The sequence below is a fragment of the Bos grunniens genome, chromosome 4, assembly GCF_055505025.1.
Source record: "Bos grunniens cultivar Pamir isolate PY7600 chromosome 4, Bosgru_T2T1.0, whole genome shotgun sequence".
In the NCBI taxonomy this organism is placed as follows: domain Eukaryota; kingdom Metazoa; phylum Chordata; class Mammalia; order Artiodactyla; family Bovidae; genus Bos; species Bos grunniens.
In genome coordinates, this window is record NC_141168.1 from 16371916 (window position 1) to 16390793 (window position 18878).

Genomic DNA, 18878 nt, shown 5'->3' on the forward strand with positions numbered 1-18878 from the left:
ATATGTGGATTCTTTAAGAACTCCATGCAGTGCCTTAATTTTTTCAATACACACCGACTCTAATGTCAGTTATTGTTTGGCTTTGAATACCCATCACTAGCTTGGCATTACTTTATATTACTTGTCTCATTATTATCCTGTTGTGCTGTGTCTGAGCTCAACTCAGGTCTGCAGAGAATGCATTGTCACGTCTGCACTTTACTTTCCTCTCTGTTAGAAACTTTCCCCTGATCTACTTCCCCTTTGCTAGTTCCTTACCAGTGTCATTAGAATTCAAAACAGCTCACTACACTAATCAATTCCTCTTTGCCTACCTTTAGATCTTTGAGTTTCTGAAATATTCTAGATCACTCCAGGACCAGCGTGAGTTTCTTGCACATGAACCCTAATAGATTAATATATTTATCAGATACAGGGTTAGACATGCCATTGTTGTTTTTCATATAAAGCAACCTATAGCTTTTACTTGAAACTGTTATCCAGTAAAAAAGTACAGACTAATTGATAAGTCTTGGGTTTTAATACTTGACATTACTTTCAGTTTAAGTACTAACATGATCTATTAAAAATCTTTCTGCTTTGTCTAGGGGAATACCAGATATATATTCATTCATTTATTGTGAACTTTGAGATTTTTGAGAACAGGGGCCCTATTTTATCATTTTATCTGTAGGGCTTTATTCAGTGCCTGGTATGTATATCTTTCTGGGACTAACCTCATTCAGTTATTCTATAAATAAGTATTTGTGCTTACAATGGAGACATAGAGCTAGATGTTGAAGGAAAGGCAGGAATGCACTGTATTATAAATATTTGCTTTGTGTTTGATAGCAAACTGTCCTTTGAAGAGAATTCAAGATAGTGCTGTGTTCTACTTTGAGTCTCTTTTCCCCTTGTATCTAGGAATTTGACTAGGGCTATTTTCTTCAAGGGTGTAATCCTTAGAAGTTGTTTGGATGTTGGAAATTTGTTTTTAATTGCTCAGAATCCTCTGTATTTTCTTGTTGGTTAGTCTTTTCTAAATATTTCTCTTAAAAATTCTATCTTATTGTGTTAATTTCACAGCTTAAAAACCTAGATATAGTTTTCCCAAAGAACTGTGTTATGCTGCCCCCACCAGGCTGTTCTGATAACTTTTATTAGAGGAATTCTGTAAAATAGAAATGCTGTTGCTTCTAGTTTTCCTGAATGTGGGGGATTAAAACAATGAAATTGTAACTTGCAAGTTGTAATTTTGAATTTAGACATTGCTAAATATTATGAGTACAGGTCCTTTAAAAGATAAAAGGCAGAATAAACCCTGGTTCTTAAACACCAGGAATTTACAGTCTGGTTTGAGAAATAGGGGAAGCCCAGGGTACATGTTCTTGTCAAGAATTAAGTAACAAAGTAAGAAATGTCACAGCAGATTAAGTGATTAACTGCCAACGTACTTAATATTCTGTAATTTCTCTCAACAATCCCAGATGCCTACCTATAAGTACTCTGAGGGTCTTGTTTGGTTCTCTTGTACCCTCACAAGCTGTTGAGGTTTCTTGTATGTATCTTGGTAAAAGTGCTTAGGTTTCCAGGAGGTACACAGTCAGGGATTCTAGTCAGTTGTATTTGTCTTTATTACTGGACAATGTCTGGTTGGCATCATGGAATCTTCAAGGCGGAAGGAAGCATAGAAATCCTGTGGCCCAGCCTCTAACAGCAAAGGCAAGCTCAGCCTGGACAATGTCATCAAGATGAATTTGGGTGATGGCTTTTGTCGGTGGCATTTAAAAAAGAAAAGTGCTTGTGTCTTGATTGGTTTTGTAATGGGAGAAATTCTTGGAAGAGTTGACATTTTTTCCTCTTTCTGTTGTAACTTACACTATCATGTCATAATCTCTTAGACATAGAGATGGGTTGGTAAGGAGGGATATCACTGTGAAGACTGAGAGGAAAAAAGGCATGAAAAACAAACCAGAAACCCAGACGGTATGTACCAAATGCCCCTGTAAAATAATGCTTAGTATTTGGCAGTGACTAGTTAGGGCTTGTATTCTAGTGTTTCCACTGATGTCACAGTATCAGGTGATCTTGTGTCTGCTTGAGTTCCTTTGGTGCTGCTAGTTCTGGATCTCAGGGGGTTATGCCATTGCTGAATAGTTCTAGTTCTCAGTCCTCACACTGAATCAGATTTATGACGTAACTTACCACATATATTTACTTTGCCAGGAGTAGTGCTGGAGGTTACTCCTTTGTCTTCTGGCTAAATTACTCCAGTTGCTTAAAATCTTACGGCATGACATCCAGGTCTTCTTTCCCTGTTGGTTGCCTTAGTCTTTCTTAACTGATTGGTTAAGTGTGCACCTTGGAAACAAATGTAGTCAGGGTGTTTGTCTGCTGGGACTGGGGAGAGATGTGGAAATGAACATGAGTACCAGCAAAGACGTTATACAATTGCTACTTACTGAACACGTGCTCATTTTTTAAATTTATTTTTAAGTTTTAAATCTCAGGGGAAACTAAGATTTGTGTAGGTGGTGCTCAGACAGCTTCAAAGCTTGCAGAAAGTTGCCCTATAGTTGTGCAAAAGTTCAGACCTTGTTAGATTGTTAAGCCTGAAAACAGTTGAAATTAGGTTAATTACAATTAGAATTTGACTTCCTGCTACTGTAGTCTTACATTTCCTTATGGACTGAAACCCTTGGGTACTTTAGGATCTTGCTAATTACAGCTCTTCCTATCAAGATGTTACATTTTTTTCTTTCTGCCTTTACATAGAAGGTATATATTTGCCAGTAATCTGAATAGAAGCTTTCACCTTTCAATTTGAAGCAGCCTTCTTCAAGGCTTCTTTAAGTAAATGTGACTGAATCTCTTTTCTATACATCATTCAATCCAGTGGACCAGTGGGGTACTTCCTGCTATTCTACCTTCCATCTGTAGATAACTGTGACACTTAAACCTAGGAATTAGGCACTTTCCCTTACTCTGTACCAGCTGTGTTGTCTGACTCTTCTCCGACTCTTGTGATCCCATGGACTGTAGCCTATGAGGCTTCTCTGTCATTTGATTTTCCCGGCAAAAATATTGGAATGGGTTGCCATTTTCTACTCCAGGCAGGGTATCTTCCTGATCCAAGGTGTCTCCTTCACTGGCAGGTGGATTCTTTATCACTCACTACTGAGCCACATGGAAAGCGCATATCAGCTGTACATAAATGCATATTTGGGCAGTTATGACTTGCCAAAATTAAATCTTCATAATTCTGTTCAAGAGAAAGAGACCAAGTCAGCGAGATAATGAGAGGGAGAATTGGGGGGGTGGGTTCTACTTATCAGAGTTACCTACAAAAAATAAGACCCTGTCACTTCCCTGATCGCTTTGTTACTTCAGATTTCTGCTTGGCCCCGGCCCCATTTTCAATTTAGTCTGTCAAAGGGAAGGTGTCCAAAATTGCATTTCTAGCTGAAGCTCCAGTACTTTGGACACCTAATGCGAAGGGCTGAGTCATTGGAAAAGACCCTGATGCCGGGAAAGATGGAAGGCAAAAGAAGGGGATGAGATGTTTAGATGGCATCACCGACTCAATGGATGTGAATTTGAGCAAACTGCGGGAGATAGTGGAAGACAGGGGAGCCTGGTGTGCTGCAGTCCATGGGGTCGCAAAGAGTTGGACACGACTTAGTGACAGAACAACAACAAAGCAAATTCCCAAGTCTTCTTAGAAACTGAGTCAAACTCAGTTTTTGGAAATTTCTAGTTAGCTACACATGTTCCCCTGTAAGACAGAGGAACAAGAGTGCTAAATGAAGGAGAGAACAAATGTTACTTATGTTCTCACATGTGGCTTTTAAAGAATTAAAATGGTTTCTCAGAGAACTGAAATATACAGTAGTCTAATCTGTTCCAGTTTACATTGTTTCTTTTTCCTTTTTACAGATAAAGCTGCAGATAAAAATTACGGCTAAAGTTAGTGGAAAACAAGCTATCTGTAGAACTGTAAATTGAGAGCAGTCGTCAGACAACCTGTAGAGACAGGATTAAGGATGACTTCAAAGTTTAAATTGGTGCCTCTGTCTACAGGCAGCCTTCCTGTGGTACCATTATAGATAATTTTCTGAGCATATGGTCTAGTTCAACTTTCTTTGTGTTTGCTTCTCATGTTTGTGTACAAAGAATATAAAAGAATATATTGCTAGTATAGAGTTAGTACTCGTGTGTTAGTGGTAGAATATATTGGCCATGGGGACTTACCAGTGGATAAGACTCCATGCTTCCAATGCAGGGGGCCTGGGTTCAATCCCTGGTTGGTGAACTAAGATCTCATGCCAGATCTAAGTCCGCACACTGCACCAAAGACCCAGTGCAACCAAAATACATAATAATAATAATAATAAAACAAAAGAGAGAGAAAAAAAAAAACAAAAGAGAATGTATCAGTCATGAATTGAGTACTGGCTTGTAATCCAACTTGTGGTTCTTTGTCTCACAGGTATTTCATGCATGGGGTTTGTAAGGAAGGAGATAACTGTCGCTACTCACACGACCTCTCTGACAGTCCATATGGTGTAGTGTGCAAGTATTTTCAGCGAGGGTACTGTATTTATGGAGACCGCTGCAGGTAAGAGTTTGTTTCCAATTTAGTTTTGTTTGGGGTGGATGGAGAGGTTGGGAGAAAAAACTGAGAGTAAAACATGAAATTCCAACAGCTTTGTAAATAATCGATTTAAAGTAGTACTGCTGTGTGGCTTGTTGGATCTTAGTTCTCTGACCAGGGATTGAATGTGGGCCATGGCGGTGAAAGCGCTAAGTCCTAACCACAGGACTGTCAGGGAATTCCCTGAATAGTACTTCAAAAAGTTCTCCTCCTGGTGGCTCAGAGGTTAAAGTGTCTGCCTGCAATGCGGGAGACCTGGGTTTGATCCCTGGGTCAGGAAGATCCCCTGGAGAAGGAAATGGCAACCCACTCTAGTATTCTTGCCTGGAGAATCCCATGGACGGAGGAGCCTGGTGGGCTGCAGTCCACAGGGTCACAAAGAGTCGGACATGACTGAGCGACTTCACTTCACTTAGGAATGTTAGCACATTCTGATAGATAGATCTCTCTCTCATCTCTCCAATAGATAGATCTCTCACTTGGAAAGAATGTATTATTACATTTACACAATGTGTTTGTAATATTTAGTTTAAGTAGTGCCTGAGGAGCATGTTGGGCAAACCTAGGAATAAAGTGTGGTAAAGGCATGTTTGTTAATGGTATTTCCTCTTCAAGACCAAGAATAAGGTGCATGTTTGACCAGTTGGGACTGGTTTCAGTTCTCTTTTAGATAAGAATTATGGAGAGAAAATGGGATCATAGGCATTTGGGACAGTGTATTAGGTTACTACTTAAGAGGGCTTGTCATTCCAACTAAACTTCCCTAAACCACCTGAGCTTGCAAGACTAAATTATAAGCTGACATTATGGAAAATGCTTTAGCAGTGTCTGGCTTCCTAGAATGGTGGAGAACCAAGAGACGTCAGCTGCTAAGTACTCTATCCTTCATTGAATTGGCACCATAGTCTTATCAAATTGTAATTCAGCAGCAGTGGGTTCTGCTAGCCATTGGGTAGAGCTAGTTTACAAAATACCTAGTAGTATTAGTTTTCTATTGATGTTAAAGAAATTACCCTGAAATTTAGCAGCTTGGAAACAGTAAATATTTATTATCTCATGGTTGCTGGGGTCTGGAATCTGGGAGTGGCTTAGCTTGGTGAGTGGTCCTAGCTCAGGCTCTCAAGAAATTGCAGCCGAGATTTCAGCCGGGCTGCCAGCATCTGCCATCCTCTGCAAGTCTTGAGTGGGGGCTGGACCACTTTGAAGATGGCTCACTCATATATCTTAGTTCCTCTCCTGGTAGACATTTCCCTTGGGCTGCTTTAGTGTTCTCACATTAACTTGTGCCCAGAGTAAGTGATTCAAGAGAGACATCAGGGCTGAAGCAACAATGCCTTTTTATGGCCTAGTCTCAGAAGTCGCAGGCTGCACTTCCACTATATTCTGTTTATTACAAGCAAGTCACTGGACAAGGGGAAGGAAATTGGGCCATACCTGTTGAAGGGAGGACCATCACTAGAAAAGATATTTTGACAATGTCATATCCAGTTTTAGCAGAAAAGAATTGTGTCAGCTATGGGGGTTCAAATGCTTAGAGTTCAAAAGACTAAGAAATTATTGATGAGCAGGATATATTGATCTTAGGTTACCTCACATCTTTTTTACTAGGAAATCTAGTTAAGAGGAGAGAAAAAGGAAAAGTTTCTTTCCATGTGGTCTGTCATTTTGCCCTCTGCTAAATTTTTGCAGTTTTGCTGGAAAGGAAAAAAATGACACTCCCCCAAAAGAAAAAAAACTAAAACTAAAGAACCCAGATATGTCTTTTGTAGTCACAATATTAAAGAGGGCAAAAGTTACAAATCTGTCCTACCGGAAATGAGCGATTGCTCCTTTGTAGTAGGATGGTCCAACTTAATTGTAGGGCAGTTGTGTTCCTTGACTAGGCAGTCAGTTCAGAGACCTTATCAACTATAGAGAGGAGTTGAACATGGATGAGAGTGGAGATGGACTCTGAGGTGCTGAGCAGAGAGATAGAATATAGACTGTGGATGAGTATGGCTGGTAACAGATGAACCTCTTATTTCAGAAGAGGTACCCCTCTGATTGGACCGTACAGCTGAAATGTTTGGGAAATAAGGTTAAACTGAAGAAATCCGAGCTAAATCTCTTGTGTTAAATCAGCTTATTTTTCAGGGACCTCTGCCAGCCCCAACAGCATTCTGTGTTCTCCTTGGGACAACAGTATAGAAACTCATCTTCCGCATAACTCTGTATTTAGAGTGGGCTTCCTCGTGGGAGACAATTTTAGTTTTCTTTTTAGTAAGGGTATGCAGCTCCCTTTTAGGGAGAATGATCCTGATTTGAGCTGGCTTTAGAGCTCTTAGGATAAAGTGAAAGGAATTAGAGAAACCTATATCCTAATAGTGTGCCTGAGAGGAAAGTTTGGTGACAACTGTTTGGCTGATACAGGTGATTATTAAGAGCTTGATTATAGAATAGCTAAGGAAGGAGTCTTATGGGCTTGTTCCAGGACTGTTTCCTTGTTAAAAATTGACTTGGGGGATTAAGCCTACTTTTCACTCTTACTATGTAGGGTTTTGGGTTTTTTTTTGAGAAACATAACATTTTAATAGATGAAATAAATACTCCAGTACATGCAAGGTAGAAACTTGACATTGGAGGTGGGGGAAATATCTCTTATGTAGGGACCTTCTTATACAACCTGACCGATGTCCAGGGATTTCAAATAATTTAACTCCTCATAAAGGCAGTAGTTTATAAATGAAAGATAATACCCTAGTTCCAGCAATTCAGAAGTGTTGCTGTATTCATTTTGTGTGACGGGGCCCTGTTATTTAGTGAGGCCCCAGTTCTTTGTTGCTCAGGACTGTTGTCCAAAATCTAGCATCCTTCTTGTTCAGTCTCTGTCATGTCCGACTCTGACCCCATGAACTGCAGCACACCAGGCCTCCCAGTCCTTTGCCATCTTCTGGAGCTTGCTCAATTTCATGTCCATAGAGTTAGTGATGCTATCTAACCATCTCATCCTCTGCCACCCCCTTCTCCTTTTTCCTTCCATCTTTCCCAGCATCAGGGTCTTTTCCAATGAGTTGGCTGTTCACATCAGGTGGCCAAAATATTGGATTTCAGCATCAGTCCTTCCAATCATGGTTGATTTCCTTTAGCGTCCTTAGTAAGTGCCACAGAACTCCACGTCATTGTTTCTAAACACCCACTTGGGAAAGGGACAGGATTGCCTTTGACAACTATGGTTATGGTAGATCTTGTTTCATTTAGAGAGTTTTTTGTTTGTTTTGATTGGACAGCGTGCGAGATCTTAGTTCCCCTACCAAGGATTGAACCCTTGCTCCCTGCAGTGGAAGCGTGGAGTCCTAACCATTGGACTGCCAGGGAATTCCCCTTTGGAGGAGTTTTCACTGTAGACCCACTGAATTCTATACATTAAAAGCTTAAAAGGCAGATATCAAACCTCACAAGGGTGGGGTGGTGTGCATTGCAAGCCAACAAGATGAAGAAGTGTTATTCTTTTGTGTAGAAGAAAAATTAAACAAACTTCCTTCGCTGGAAACTGTATCAGAGTACTCTTAGCAAGATATAAAAGGAAAACACAATATTGGTTTCAGCGTTGTCTCAGCATTAATCCCCCATTCAACACTTCGGCTAAAAAGGATCAGCGATTCTGTGATAATTCATTAAAGAATTAATTTAATAACGTTAACAAAGCCACTATCATGACTGTGAATCCAGTAGATATGATTAGCTAGGGCTGGCAGACTTTCAGTATGGGGCCGGAGAATTAATATTTTTAGCTAGGGAGGCCATATGGTCTCTTGTAGCACAAAAACAACCCTAGATAATACATAAGCTAATAGTGTGGCTAGGTTCCAATGAAACTTTTATTTTGGGACACTGAAATTTAATTTCATGTCATGAAACGATCTTTTTTCCAACATTTAAAAATACCAAAACCATTCCTAGCTCCAGTTGGGTTTGACCTGAGGCCTGTAGTTGGCCAGTTCTTCATTCTTTGAAGAGCTCTCTGCTTCCCTGAACCATTAGCTTTTAGCAAATTCCTTTCAGAATAGGAGTCTTGCTTTTTCTTTCTTAATTTATTAGTTCTTTCTTGTGCTCTATCTTTCATGGTGCTTACTTACAAATTTTTACTTCAGAAGTATATTTAATAGAGATCTATTCTGCGCTGTTTACAAATGTGAACCTTCTTGCTAATATTCTATGCTATCAAAAATATTATACCTTGTTGATTCCTTGATAAACTTACCCTAAAACCAAAATGGACTCCTTTCAAAAAACTTTGGAGTGGGACTTGCTAGTGGTCCAGTGTCAAAGACCTCGCACTCCAATGCAGGGGCACCTGGGTCTATCCCACATGCTGCAGTGAAGACCCAGCTCAGCCAAATAAATATTTTAAAAAAACAACTTTGTCGTATTTGCAATTTGATAGATGATGATGAGCATTCTAATTGTTTTTTAAGTAGATGTTTGAGTCATTTACTCTGAAATTCTTCAAACGAGTATGGCAAAGGAGAAAGAGCAGAAACTAAAATATGGGCATTGAAACTAGTTCTTAGACCCTTTCGCATCTTGACATTTTAGTTTTACTTAATCCTTTAAAACTTCCTCAAAGCCCTGAAGGCTATCTTCATTGGTGAAGCTGGCATCTTAATTCCAAAACCTGGGTTCTTTTCTAAGTTAAAGGCTGTGAAAGTAATTAAAATGTGAGGACTGGGGACTAGATTTCTAAGGTTCCCTAAAGCTCTAAAACCTCAGAGCAATGCTGTTCAGTAGAACTTTGTATAATAGCATGAATGCTTTCTATCTGCTGCCCAGAAAAGGAACTGCTAGCTACGTGTGACCACTGAACACTTGAAAATGCAGCTAGTCCAAGGACCAAGGAGCTGAGTTTTGAATGTAGGTGTAAATAATTAGATACAGCTACTGGCTGCTCTGTTTTATAGGGCAGGTTTGGAGTCACATTAGAGCTAGAACACTACTTAACACGTCCGTCATCTCTAATATATTTTTGATGATGAAGTGAGACTGTCCAAGCAAAAAAGCATATTCATGATCTTTAGCTTCATAATTCCAGCCTTGAATAAATGCACTGGGCTTTTGTGGCTGATACCAGGATACTCAAAGTAGGTTACCTAATGCTTAAGAGTTGAAATAGGAGGGTTTGAGATAACATAATGATAAAAACCAGCTCAGCAAATGTTTGCCATGTTAAAGAGCAGTCTTTAGTTAGAATGTTTTATCTTTTAGATGTAAACACAGACACTTGTAACACAGATGACCCATGGTTAGTGTTGCCAGTGAGTTAATTAATTTCAAGAACTGCTAGATACATACTATACATTATAACAGTTTATGGATTGTGTTAGCCAAAAAGTTGGTTCATTTTTTCTGTAAGATGCTATGGAAAAACTGAGATGAACTTGGCCAACCCAGTAGTACGTTCATCATTAATTTCTTGTGTCTGAGTGAATTTCACAGCCTAAAATATCTAAGAATTGTGAGGATTCTTTCAGGCAGCAAGGTTGGAGATGAGGTTCAATAATTTTACAGATGACAAGGAATCAGGAAATGCACAGGGTAAGAGTTCAGAAAAGTAGGTGAGTGGATGGATGTAGGAGAAAAGGAAATACACATTGCATATTTTATAAACACTGTTTCTCCCTTTTAGTATTGGGAGCATTTTAATTTATGTATTGGTAAAATGGCCCACATTTTTACTTGTTGGATTTGAGTGTCAGTCTTGCTTTGCTTAATCAGTCAGTTTTGGCTGCATAGTCTTTTTTTAGCAGAGTTGCCATGGTAACGATAAATTATCAACTCCTGAAACTCCTAATAAGAGTGGAATTTGAGGGGTAATAGATGGTCTACAGCAGGGGTGGCTGAACTATGGTTTGTAGGGTACATGTGACTGGGTGCTGTTTTTGTAAAGTTTTATTGGAACACAGTCACGAACAGCTGTTTAGATAATGCCATGGCTGCTTTGGAACTACGGTTACGGACTTAAATAGTTGTGACATTGGCGGTTTGACCTGCAGAACCCTGAATCTGTATGGCCTTGCTGCTCAAACTGGTCCCTGGACCAGTGGCATTAGTATCCTGTGGGGACTTGTCAGAGACATGCAAAATTAGGGGCTCTACTCCAGACTCAGAAATTAGCTATCTGCCTTTTAACAATTTCCCACATGATTCACAAGAACCCAAGGACAAGACTGGGAATGTATATTCCATCTAGAGGCTTCTGGTTATACAGTGATGGCTGACTTTGTAAATTTTTTCTTTTTAAGATATGAACATAGCAAGCCACTGAAACAGGAAGAAGCAACTGCTACAGATCTAACTGCAAAGTCATCCCTTGCTGCTTCCTCAAGTCTCTCATCAGTTGGACCGACTGTTGATATGAATATGGGCGAAGCTGAGTCAAGAAATTCAAACTTTGCAACTGTAGGAGCCGGTTCAGAAGACTGGGTGAATGCCATCGAGTTTGTTCCGGGGCAGCCCTACTGTGGCCGGAGTAAGTATCTTTGAAGAAGAAAAAAGAAGGCTGGAGAGTGTTTTATCAATTAGCTGAGTTTTACAACTTTCCTGCTTCCAATTTTCATATTTAGCCTAGTCTTAATATTCTTAAATTAGGTCACCTTAAAAGAAAAAAAAAAACAGATGGAGCAAAAGAAACTTCTTGACTTTCAATAGTGATGAATGTAGAATGTTTTGAAAATGGATCTTTATCTCCTTTAATCAGTACAGTTGTAATACATTCAAAAGCTTTTTTTAAAAAGTTTTTTCTTAAACAAGGCTAATCTTGGAAATATTAGTAGCAAAAGACATTCATGTCTTTCAAGAGTGGGGGATTAGTTTCAATAGACTATTTTGGAGTTTCTCTTAAGTTCTTTTTATCTTCTTTAGCGAGACTAGTTCATGTATCTGCCTTAACCGTTTTGGACCTTTACCACCCTCTTAAACATTTTTCAGCTGCCCCTTCCTCTGCTGAAGCCCCCCTGCAGGGCTCAGTGACCAAGGAAGATGCGGAGAAGGAGCAAAGTGCAGTGGAGACCAAGAAGCAGCTCTGCCCCTATGCTGCAGTGGGGGAGTGCCGCTACGGGGAGAACTGCGCGTACCTGCACGGAGACGCGTGTGACATGTGTGGGCTGCAGGTCCTCCATCCCGTGGATGCCGCCCAGAGGTCACAGCATATAAAAGTAAGTCGGAAGGAAGCATGCACTCTAACAGGCGTCTGTTAGAGTGTCTTTGCCCTTTCACAGCATTGACAGCTCATGTCAAAGAGACAGTGGGTGAATCAAATGGTTTTCTTTAAGTAGGAGTGTTTCCCTTCCTGGCATTCTTGACTGTTTTATCAGGAATTAGGCTTTTAGAACCTCAGATTATGGGCTTTTTTTTTTTTTTTTTTCCTCCCCCCTTTTCTTTTCTTCTTTTTTTAAAACAATAGCTTTTCTGAAATTCAAGTTCCACACAGCCTACTCTTCTAAAATGCATATTTCATTGGTTTTTAATACAGTTGCATAGTAGTTCAACCATGATCACTATTCTCTAATTTAGGACATAACTCCTTTAGTCTGCATTCTGCCCTTCCTCCAGCTCCTGGCAACAACTCATTTACTTTCTGTCTCCATGGATTTTTTTGTTTGTTTTGGGAATTTCCTATGAATGGAATCATATGTGGCCTTTTGTGACTGGCTAAAACAGTAGCATAATGTTTTCAGGATTTGTTCATGTTTTAGTGTGTATCAGTACTTAATCCTTTTCTTGGCTACATAATAATCCTCTGGATGGCTGTGTGACATTTTGTTTTTCCTTTTGGATTGTTTCACCTTTTGCCCATTAAGAATAATCCCCTGAACAGTCATGTATAAAGTTTTGTGGACATACATTTTAATTACCTTAAGGTTGCTAGGTCATATGGTAACTCTGTGCTTAATATTTTGAGCAACTTTTTCCCAGTGACTGTACCATTTTACATTCTCATTAGCAGTGTATGACTGTTTCAGACTATGGTTTTAAGCCCATTTGTATCTGTGAGTATACTGTATTGCAAACCTGATTAGAGGAAATTTTGCTTCTAATCATAATCATGTCTGTTTAATAAAAATAAATTTGGTTGTGAGGGTGGGGGTGAAGCATGGTATAATAACTAGCATGTTTTTTATAGAATAAAATATGTGTAGTTTAATGTTATGTCAATTATACCTCATTTAAAATAAAAAGTATGTGATGTCCACACAGAAACGTGTACTTGAGTGTTGATAGCATTATTCATAATGGCTCCAAAGTGGAAACAACCAAAGTATCCGTCATCTGATAAATGGAAAAACTAACTGGTCTCTCCATACAATGGACTGTTAACCAGCAATAAAAAGAAATGAAAGTCATATATTCTACAACATAGATAACCTTGAAAATGTAGTCAAGTGAGCAAAACCAGTCACAAATGACCAGATATTTTTTTATGAAATGCCCTGAATAAACATATCCACAGATTTGTTGTTGCCTAGAACTGAGGGTGTTAAGGGGAAGTGACCACTGTGGATTTGGAGTTTCTCTGGGGTAATGAAAATGTCCGGAGACAGACTGAGGTGATGTTTGTATAACTCTGCATGTACTGAAAACCATTTCATTGTACACTTTGAGTGAATGCATTATATGGTATGAAATTATATATCTCAATACTGTTTTATTTTGGATGTGAGGCTTACATGCCTGGCACATAATTGTTACCTAATAAATGTTCATTTCCTTCATTCTTATTTTCTGACAGGTGGCAAATTAGAGTCTTAATCCTAAGTACATTTTCCATCTAGAAATGAGTACATCAACAAACAATATGAAAAACAGCCTGTAATGTGGGTGACTGCAGGGTTGAGTTGCAGGATAGAGAAAACTAGGTAATTCTTTAGTTCCTGAAGTTGAGTCCTTGGAGTTTGACTTGACAGTATCGTAAGGTCCCTTGATATCCGCACACCTGTACCGCCTGGTTAAACAAAGCTGTTTCTGATGTCATTGGGAACAGTTCTCTTTTCAGTTGGCTCTCTGAACAGGAGTTCTTAGCGGTCTCTCATGATTCCACGCCCTGACTGCTCCTCTCTGTCCACTCTCTAGTCCTGCATCGAGGCCCATGAGAAGGACATGGAGCTCTCGTTCGCGGTGCAGCGCAGCAAGGACATGGTGTGTGGCATCTGCATGGAGGTGGTCTACGAGAAAGCCAACCCCAGCGAGCGCCGCTTCGGGATCCTCTCCAACTGCAACCACACCTACTGTCTCAAGTGTATTCGCAAGTGGAGGAGTGCTAAGCAATTTGAGAGCAAGATCATAAAGTGAGACTCCTCCCCAATCTTCGTTTGTGCTTTCTATTTTGGGGAAGAATTTAGTATCTTGTGCCAACTTTCAGCCAGATGGACCGCATTTAAATGCATGCATTTTATCTCGAAACTGGGGTATTCTTCTAATTGGGAGTTCTTCTTTGTATTTCAGCTAGCTTCTAGATTAGTTGGTATTATCTACTTTTATTTGAACAAGGAAAACCCTATGTATCAGTTAGTAGAATCTTCGTGCTTTTTTCTGAGGAGATTGTGTTTAATGGATTAGCCAGTTTAGGCTCAGAGAAGAAGCATATCTAGCTCTGAATGTATGTTTCCTGGCATTTTACATTTTCCACTTTCCTATTCCATCCATTAAGCTAGCCAATATTCCACCATCCTTTAAAAATTGTTCTCATAACTGAACAAAAACTACATAATCTAAACAGAGCAAAGTTACAAGAAATAAATTTATTTAAACGAAAGAAAAAGGAGTCTGTGTGAAATGTCTTCTTTTTGTTGTTGTTTTTTTTAACCTAAAGTTATTTTTTTAAACGAACTGGCTAGCCATTGAGTTGAACTTACAAAAAAAGGAAATGGTCAGTTGTGTGGGACCCTTGCAGGAAGTGCCCATTTGCCTTTCAGTTAAGTCTTTAAATCTGGAGGTGACACACCAGGGTGTGTCCTTGAAGGAGAGTGGGCCTGTAAAGGGGAATTTGCATTGCAGCCTGTTCATTGTTTCCCAGGTCCTGCCCAGAATGCCGGATCACATCTAACTTTGTCATTCCAAGTGAGTACTGGGTGGAGGAGAAAGAAGAGAAGCAGAAACTCATTCAGAAATACAAGGAGGCAATGAGGTATGAGCACTGCAGCCTTTTCTCAAGCTCAGATCCCAACGTGTCGCTTGGGCTCACTTTGAAAAGAAACAGTGCTGCATTATACACTCCTACCTCCTTCCTACCCTTTCTTTTACTTCCCAGTACGGTTTGTCACCCCGATGACGTTTACCCGGTGCGTATCTTGCTGTAACACAGTCGCTGGGGTGCACGCCCAGGGGCTGTGTTACAATGACGCCTGCACTGCTGCTGTGGCTAACGCCCCGGGAATGGGGTCTGCCTCATCCCGAGTCTGTGTCATGGTTGTCTTACTGTATTCTTGTGTGTGGGCCTTCTCGAAGGTTCTTTCTCTGCTGGATCTGCGATTCTAGGGCTGTTAAACGGCTCGACTTGAACAGTTTCTGGTTCTAGTCAGTGTTTTCATGCGATAGCACACACGTTTAAGAACACACCTCGGGGAGGGCTATTAACAGACGTACCGGTTCTGTTCTCTCCCCATTTTAAAGAAACCCCGGATGATAGTCGAATACAGACCTGAAATCCACCGTGAGTAAGGGTTGCGCTATTTTCCTTTCCAGCAACAAGGCGTGCAGGTATTTTGATGAAGGCCGTGGGAGCTGCCCATTTGGAGGGAACTGTTTTTACAAGCATGCGTACCCTGATGGCCGTAGAGAGGAGCCACAGAGACAGAAAGTGGGAACATCAAGCAGATGCCGGGTAACTCTCACTGTTCTTTCAAAGGAGGGGAAATACCACACGCTGAGCCTGAGGCCCGCACAGATAGGGGCAGGGGACGGTGAAGGCCCAGGTCTAGGAGCGAGAGCCTAGAGGATTAAAGGAGGAGACCAACCTCAGCAAACCGGGAGGGCTATGAGAGGAAAAGCTAGAACGCTTAAGGCTCTAGACTAAACGGTGTGCCGAGTAACCAGCGGGGAGGCGTTGGTAAAAGTCGAAACCCTAAATCAGAAGTCTTGGTTCGTCATGCCCTCTGGTGTGCTGGACATTTTGCCTTAGAAACCACAGCCTAGAAGACGCTGCCCGGCAGTGCCACCCCTATCACGGCCTTGTTTTTTACAGGCCCAACGAAGGAACCACTTCTGGGAGCTCATCGAGGAACGAGAGAACGGCAACCCTTTTGACGATGAAGAGGAGGTTGTCACCTTTGAGCTGGGCGAGATGTTGCTTATGCTCTTGGCTGCAGGTGGGGACGACGAGCTGACAGACTCTGAAGACGAGTGGGACTTGTTTCACGACGAGCTGGAAGATTTTTATGACTTGGATCTATAGCAGCTCGGCGGGGCGCGTGAACTGGTCTGCCAAGCCTCAGGCAGCAGCGGGCCTCGGGGGTGGCGGTCGCGCCCAGGCCGCTCTCCTAGGCAGGCCTCTCAACTCCAGGTGCTGTCGTAATCATTTTTACCCAGGGCCTGTCTTCTCAACCCCTCACCTTTCCCCAAGGAGTATGTTGTTTTCTCTGTTTGAAAAAGTTACAAAAATAAATCTGAAAGTTAGTTTTTTTGTAACATGAATTTAACTGTCAGACAGTTAGTGTAGGTTTGTCGCGTCACGTTTTTCCACCAGATCCACACAGTTCGAGGGGAGCGTGCCTGGATTTCCAGGACTCATTTTGGAGGACCCCGGGTTCAGAAGTATCAGCACTGGCCCCTGCTTTGGGGGGTCCAGGCAGCGGGGTGATGGGTGAAGGATCTGAACTGTAGCAAGTAGCTGCCTCCTGCTCTAGACTTGGGAGGTGGGTACTTGGTTTCTGGTAAAATCTGCACATGTGTTTTTCCGTCTGGTCTCTGTCCTGTCACCCCTGCCCTGTGCACTCGTCCTGTGGTTTTGGTCTCTTTGTTTCATTGCACACAAGTAATACTACTACTGGGCAACCAGAACCAGGTGTGAATGTATTTGAGATTTTTACCGTCTTTAGCGTGATAGGAAAACTGTGAAAGAACACATGTAAGATGGGAGTGGAAGAAAATAATGCAGAGTTGGAAGCTGACTACCCAAGGCTGAAGGACTTGGGATATGTGAGTGTGAGTGCGTGACAAGCTTCCCATCCCTGCACAGATGCAGTGTTTGTAGCCTTAGCGAAAAAACTCGGTTTAGTGGTTTCAGCCTCGTGTGGCAAATAGATCTTAAAGGACAAAGCAGTTTATTGGTAGCTGTTAATAGAGCAGTGCTAGCTCTGTATAAATAGAGAAATGGGCTTAGCCACAGAAGTGCAAACTACCTGGTTATCCCATGTGTTAACACGACCTAGGGCTTGGGTCCACAGTTGTGTTTAATGTACGATCTCCTAGACTTCTCAGTCCAGGCACTTTTTGACAAACTTTTGTCCTCATTTGAGGCGTTTTTTTTGTCAGGTTTTGTGTTCCTTTTTTGTGGGTATTTGCCTCATTCCATCCCCAAGCTTTGCAGCTAGACAGTGAGATTCAAAACTACGTTCTAAGGCGTGTCCTGTAATGGAGTCATTGGTTGACAGTATAGTAAGTCAGGCTTTTCCACTAAAAGGGGAAAGAGAGGGTGGTAATCCAGAAGATAAGCTAATGTTAAATTGTTAGAAGAATTCCTCGATCGGAAATTTTAGCTTTGCGTTTTGTTGCTCTTTCCTGAAAATAACTTGGAGGTGCCCCGGATGTGTCCATCTACTGCTCTGATGCCTCGGATATCACTCGTTCTTTTCATTTAAAGAAAAAAAGATAAAAACAAAACAGTAATTGTTGCAGAGGTCTCTGTATTTTGCAGCTGCCCTTTTGTAAGACGCACTTTTCCCAAATAAAACAATTTTTAAAACCCATGATTTGGCTTCCTGTTTTGTGTAATGGGCCGTTCTGAAATGTGCAGATTGTCAAAGTGTGCTACTTGTTTCTTGCATCGCTTCTTGGATCAGTTCATCCACGAGTCAGATTTCTGTGAGAGAAGTTGGCATCTCTCCTAAAAAAACATCTAGCCTACTGAGAAATGTTGGAGAGATAGAGGGCAGCTTTACGGTGGACTTGGGATATGTGAGTGTGAGGGTTTTGTATTTTAGAATTTGCAAGGCTAACGCTTAGGCCTCCTTTGTTGGCCAGAGGCACTGCCAGTTTCTGCTGCCATCCTCTGGTAGCTGAACTTGCTTAGGATCCACACATAATGGTGTTTTTGTTCCTAATTCTATTATATACTTTTTTCTTTTTTTGCCGTATCTTGCCACTCTCGGGATCCTAGTTCCTTAACCAAGGATTGAACCTGGACCTTCAGCAGTGAAAGTGTGTAGTCCTAACCATGGGACTGCCAGGGAATTCCCTATATGAATTTTTTTATTGATAAAAACCCTTCCACCACTCCCATGGAAGACCTTAAGTAACCTTTTACAGTGCTTATTTTGTAAAATAGTTCAATATCTATAATTAAGAGTAAATAATTGTATTGCCTATATTAATAATCCATGCGATTTGAAAATGTTTCCCCGTCTAGGAATTGTGTGATGGCAACTTAACTATAGTCCTGATCATAGCTGGAGATCCACTGAGGAGTCTGTTTCTGTAAACTCCCTTCTGGTGGATCTTCAGCTGAAGCTGTTCCCTTCCCAGAGTACTCAGAGTTCATACTGATGAGGCCTTGCTGGGGACCACACATACTCCCAGAGGGATGCTAGAGGGGCTCGGAGGTGAGGTGGAAGTGGTGGGGTTTCTGGGAGGGGAGAGGGAGACTTAAACCTCTGGTTTCTGGTGCCAAAAAGTAGGAAGAGGCTTATCAGTAGCTGCCTTGTTGGCGTGTTAGTCCATTTGGGGAGAATGGCTTGGGCATGACCCAGGAGGTGGTAATAGCTGGAGTTCAGGTGGGTTGATGTCTGAAGTAGCTTTTCCTTGTGTCTTTGTGGAAAAGATGGTGGAAATTTGTGTATAAGCCAGCCCTTCATTCGTGTTGCTACCCTGTCCCTGCCTGCACCGAGAGAGAACTTCTGTGTGCTTGTTAAAAGGTTGGGGGAACATGGCTGGAGGTGTGGGGGAGGGAAGAGGGATGCCATCGACAAAGGTATTGTGGGCGGCCTCGGTTGTGCTCTTGGAATCGAGTCTGCTTTCTGGGTGCGTGCTACGGTTGCAAAGAGCATCTAACTTTCGT

At 41.3% G+C, this 18878-nt stretch overlaps 1 protein-coding gene across 4 annotated transcripts in view; it reads left to right on the top strand.

The window, feature by feature from the left end:
- MKRN1 (makorin ring finger protein 1) overlaps positions 1-17571 on the top strand; it is a 19346-nt gene extending 1775 nt beyond the window's left edge. For 2 of the 4 annotated variants that reach the window (XM_086395259.1, XM_086395261.1), the window contains exons 2-8: positions 4469-4597; positions 10912-11138; positions 11597-11823; positions 13739-13953; positions 14682-14792; positions 15350-15488; positions 15849-17571. In XM_086395259.1, the coding sequence (XP_086251385.1) occupies positions 4469-4597; positions 10912-11138; positions 11597-11823; positions 13739-13953; positions 14682-14792; positions 15350-15488; positions 15849-16058 (1258 nt within the window). In that variant the 3' untranslated portion in view covers positions 16059-17571. Of the gene's footprint in view, positions 1-4468; positions 4598-10911; positions 11139-11596; positions 11824-13738; positions 14427-14681; positions 14793-15349; positions 15489-15848 lie in introns of those variants that run through there. The other 2 variants (XM_086395260.1, XM_086395262.1) reach the window with 2 other exon arrangements.
- The last annotated feature ends 1307 nt before the right edge of the window (positions 17572-18878 follow it).